Here is a 4,058-nt window from a genome sequence, read left to right on the forward strand (position 1 = left end):
CTCTTGATCTGTGCATGCTCATTTATAATAGTGTGAGGTTACATGGTGCTTTTTTTAATGTTTTGATGCTTTCTCATATGCATGCCTATAGCGTGTCTCCCCGTCTGGCACTCTTCCACTGTACTGCTACCTCACTTCACTTTGTAGAGAAAGGGGAAGTCTCATCCCTTTGAGATGATTCACTTGTGGCTGCATTTAACTCATTCACACACATTTCCAGGGGTTGATGCAGCAATTGTGATGATGAAGGAGTTACAAAGCACACAGACACAGGACATGGCAGATGGGGGACTCATGTTGCTCCCTCCACATTGCACAGTTTGTGACAGCAGCACGTGGCCTTCCTCTGCATCTGTAACGGGTACCCACGGGAGGTCTGGATATTCAGTTACACTCCTGTGGTTAGTTTTATCTATCAGGTTTACCAGCACTGTCTTTGCCATTGAAGCACAGATTTGGGTGTTGGGAAGCACGGTATAGCTAGAAGAGGTAGCCGAAAATTGCCAGACAGAGGGAGCTGGGGAAGCTCCTCAGAACTATATCCTTGCTGCTGGAAGGAGAGGGCAGTGTACTGGGGGCTGCCGCACTGGAGGGGAGCAGCTGCCCAGCACAAGTGACAGGGATAAGAGGATGCATAGGACAGGGAATCAATTGGGAATTGGGGAGTTATTCCTCTGCCTGTGAGAGTCACTCAGGGTGGGAAAGAAGAGGAAGGCTGGCTGTGAAATACCCATGAGATAGGAAAGAGAGATGGCATTATTTAGGCAGAGTGGCTATTTGTAGTGATTACAACACCCACATCCCTGATAAGTGGATAATACGCAAAACAACCTTTGCAAGTCAGCTAAGCAATGTTGACAGCAAACAACTGAATAAAACCGCTTTTCAGACCATAACCTGTCCTTTTGTTTTCACAGATTAGGAAAAGTACAGTTGCAAGAGAAATAAGGTAGTGTTTAAAAATCAAGCTTCAGCAAACCAAATAACTTGTTGCACAATGATGAGAGCTTTTCTTGGGCAGTTTCAGACAAGAAAATCCCTAGGAAATCATGCAAGAAGAAAATTATATTTCATATTTCCTTTTCTACGTATTTCATTCCATCTCTTACTTCACTTCAGTTTATTGTATTTTAGTCATTGTACACACACTCTTTGAGCCTCCGCAGGCCTAGCTAGTTATCTTCCAGGAAAGCCCCAAGGAAATACATTTCCAGCTTATTGTCCCTGTCCCCCTGACACACACCTTTTTGCCAAAATGTAAGCTCAAGGTGAGCACTGAAATTTAACAAAAGTAAAAGGCAACATGTTACTTACACGTGGTCTTTTCCATTCAAACTTGATGGGGACTTTCTGGCTATAGAAGAGGGAGGATTCATTTGGTGGGAAATCAGGATCTTCGTAGAGAATGTTTTTCTCCAGGCACTTCTTGTGAAGCTCTTCATAGGTCTTCTCCTTTACTCTGATAATGGGCTGGTTGCGACTTATAATTGCAGAATAAATCCCTCCTGTGCCCCCACCCGCACCTTCAGTTGTAGCAGTGCTAATAGCACTGGGAACTGACCCAGTAGCTGTCTGCTGAGCCACCGCTGCATTGATGGCGGACGGCATGGGAACCAGGCTTAAAGCAAGTGTTGAAAGAAAGCAAGATCTTGCAAACTGGAAGGAAATCTGAGAAAGAAGGAAGTTGCTTTTTCTATCTGTTGAAAGTCTCCAAGTCAAATTTGCAAGCAGCGAAATTCCATGTGGTTGAGCATGTTGTGCCTCCTCTTGAAGGGCAGGATTTTGTCATCAGAAATCAGAATTTATTCCTTGATGTGGAATGAGATAATCTGTTGGCTAACTCCTGTGCCTGGGTTGTCGTATCTACAGCATGTGTGTGTGAGTGTCAAGAAGGGACAAGCTTTAACCCGTGCGATCTAAATATAACTAGAGGCAAAGAGTGAGAGGGAGGGCAAGCAAGAGGGAGGGGGTTAGTGAGATGGTGTCACTCTTCTGTGTAGCTTGTGCCAAGCCCAGGCACATCCTGGGACAGGCTCTGTGTGCAGGCTGACTCCTGGTTCAAGCAATTCATCTTCTTCTTATGCAGAGAAAACAGTGAAACTGGAAGCTGAACTGCTGCTTTGGGAGCATGATGATGAAGTACTGCCAGCCAATAAACTAGTCCTGACCCTCCTGAAGGAACTGTTGTATTTGACTTGTTTCTACCCTTCGCTGCAGAAAACAATAACATAGTAATTATATCTTGTCAGATATATAGAAATTTTTACTAGCAGAGAATTTGTGGCTGCCCCATCCCTGGAAGTGTTCATGGCCAGGTTGGATGGGGCTTTGAGCAACCCGGTCTAGTGGGAGGTATCCCTGCCTGTGGCAGGTGTTTTGGAACTGGATGATCTTTATGGTCCCTTCCAACTGAAACCATTCTAGGATTATCTGAAGATAAACACCTAATTGTGAAAAACGTAAATATTCGATGCTACTTAAGGCAGGTCAGTGCCTGGCTTCTCTAGAGAGCAGCTCACCAGCACTAAGATTCACTTAGTGATAGCTACCTCCCATGTAAAAGGCATCTTTTCATACAGGGGCAGAAAAGTTTAGACAGGGCCCAGTGTGGAAACGGGCCATTTTCTGTGTGCTAGGATATCCCAATCTTAGAAGAGATGTCTGACTGCACATTTAATGTCACGCAACAGTGGGATGAGTGACAAATTCAGAGTCTCAGTGAAAGAAAAATTAAACACATGTTGCTGTTCTCTGTAACCCAGTTCTTTAAAAGGTGACGTTGTTTGTGTCAAGAAAAGCCTCCTAACAGCTTGATTTCACTTTGATTGGGAAGTTCTTAAATCATGCGATGACATCAGTATTATTTTTGCCTGATGCCACTAGTCTCTGGCTCATGTACACATTGCTGACATTCTGCCCTAGTACTATGGTGTTTTCAAAACCAGTGATTCTCTTTTCTTTCTCAGCTATTTGCTTGGCTTAGGCATTTAAAATCAAGAGCACAACGGAAAATCTCTACAGCTCATTAAAAAAGCTCCACTAGGGGAACTTCTAACAATGACAATATAGTTGGCAAGCTTGACTAACCTCTAGGAATACTAATCCTCAATCTTCTAACAATGGCCTAAATCCTTTTCTTTTTATCATGAATACAAGCCTTCGTGCACCAACAGGGCTATCAGAAGGGATGAATTCAACTGTTCGTGGAAATAGGAATTCAATCACTTCAGGGTGGGTTGCCCCATGCAGAATTGATGACTTCCTCAGTACATTTAGATGCAAGGATTGAAGGTTTCATATTTGACATTACTTTGCAGGACAGCTTGGCAGAGCCATGTGTCAGACTTTCCAGGATATCTCAGGAGCAATGCAAGAAGTGAGATCCAAGGACCTCTTGCTGCACAGCTTCAGAAAAAATACTCATTTTGGAGCCTGCACATATGTTCTTTCTTTCATATTCTTCCTTCTTGCCCAATAAAAAAGAATCATCTATTACTCCTTGTACACAGAGCTCTGTTTTGGGAAGAACAGCAAAACACACCTTTGCCCTTATGAATTAAACCACCTTTTTCAGCTAAATTTGTTTAAAGCAGAAGTATCCCAATAGCTGACCTGTTCAGACAGAGCAAAAGTGAGCAACATGGATGATAATATTTCTATTACATTTTTTTTAAGTTTTATCTCTAGTTGTTTTCACCAATTGAATTATTATTTTTTTTAAAGATATTCTATACATTTCTTTCTTGATTCACAGTATAAATATGTGGAAAAGGATATGAGTTGCTACAAATATCAATACAAATTGTATTCTTTGGAATTTATTTCCTTGGATCTAAAGACACAACTACTTAAAATTTTCAGAACCAATTCCTATTGAAATCCATAGAAATTAGGCACTTCATACCACTGAAAATTTGACCCACTACTTACTGTACTGCAGTTATCATAGTGAAAGCCAGAGTATAAAAGAAGAGTCATTCACTTCAATCAGATATGCTTAGAAGAATACTTAGTAGTTATTCTCAACAGTAGAGAGACATCGGGAAGGAATAACGCAT

At 42.0% G+C, this 4,058-nt stretch overlaps 1 protein-coding gene across 1 annotated transcript in view; it reads right to left on the reverse strand.

Annotated features, from left to right (window-relative positions):
- The window catches only part of CAPN3 (calpain 3), a 28,663-nt gene extending 26,881 nt beyond the window's left edge, over positions 1 to 1,782 (reverse strand). Inside the window, exon 1 of the mRNA XM_062635701.1 lies at positions 1,315 to 1,782. Within this exon, the coding sequence (XP_062491685.1) occupies positions 1,315 to 1,608 (294 nt within the window). The 5' untranslated portion in view covers positions 1,609 to 1,782. The remainder of the gene's footprint in view (positions 1 to 1,314) is intronic.
- Positions 1,783 to 4,058: the final 2,276 nt, after the last annotated feature.

This window comes from Pezoporus occidentalis, unplaced genomic scaffold (genome assembly GCF_034315485.1).
Source record: "Pezoporus occidentalis ecotype Australia unplaced genomic scaffold, CSIRO_AGI_Poc_V1 ctg46, whole genome shotgun sequence".
Lineage (NCBI taxonomy): Eukaryota > Metazoa > Chordata > Aves > Psittaciformes > Psittacidae > Pezoporus > Pezoporus occidentalis.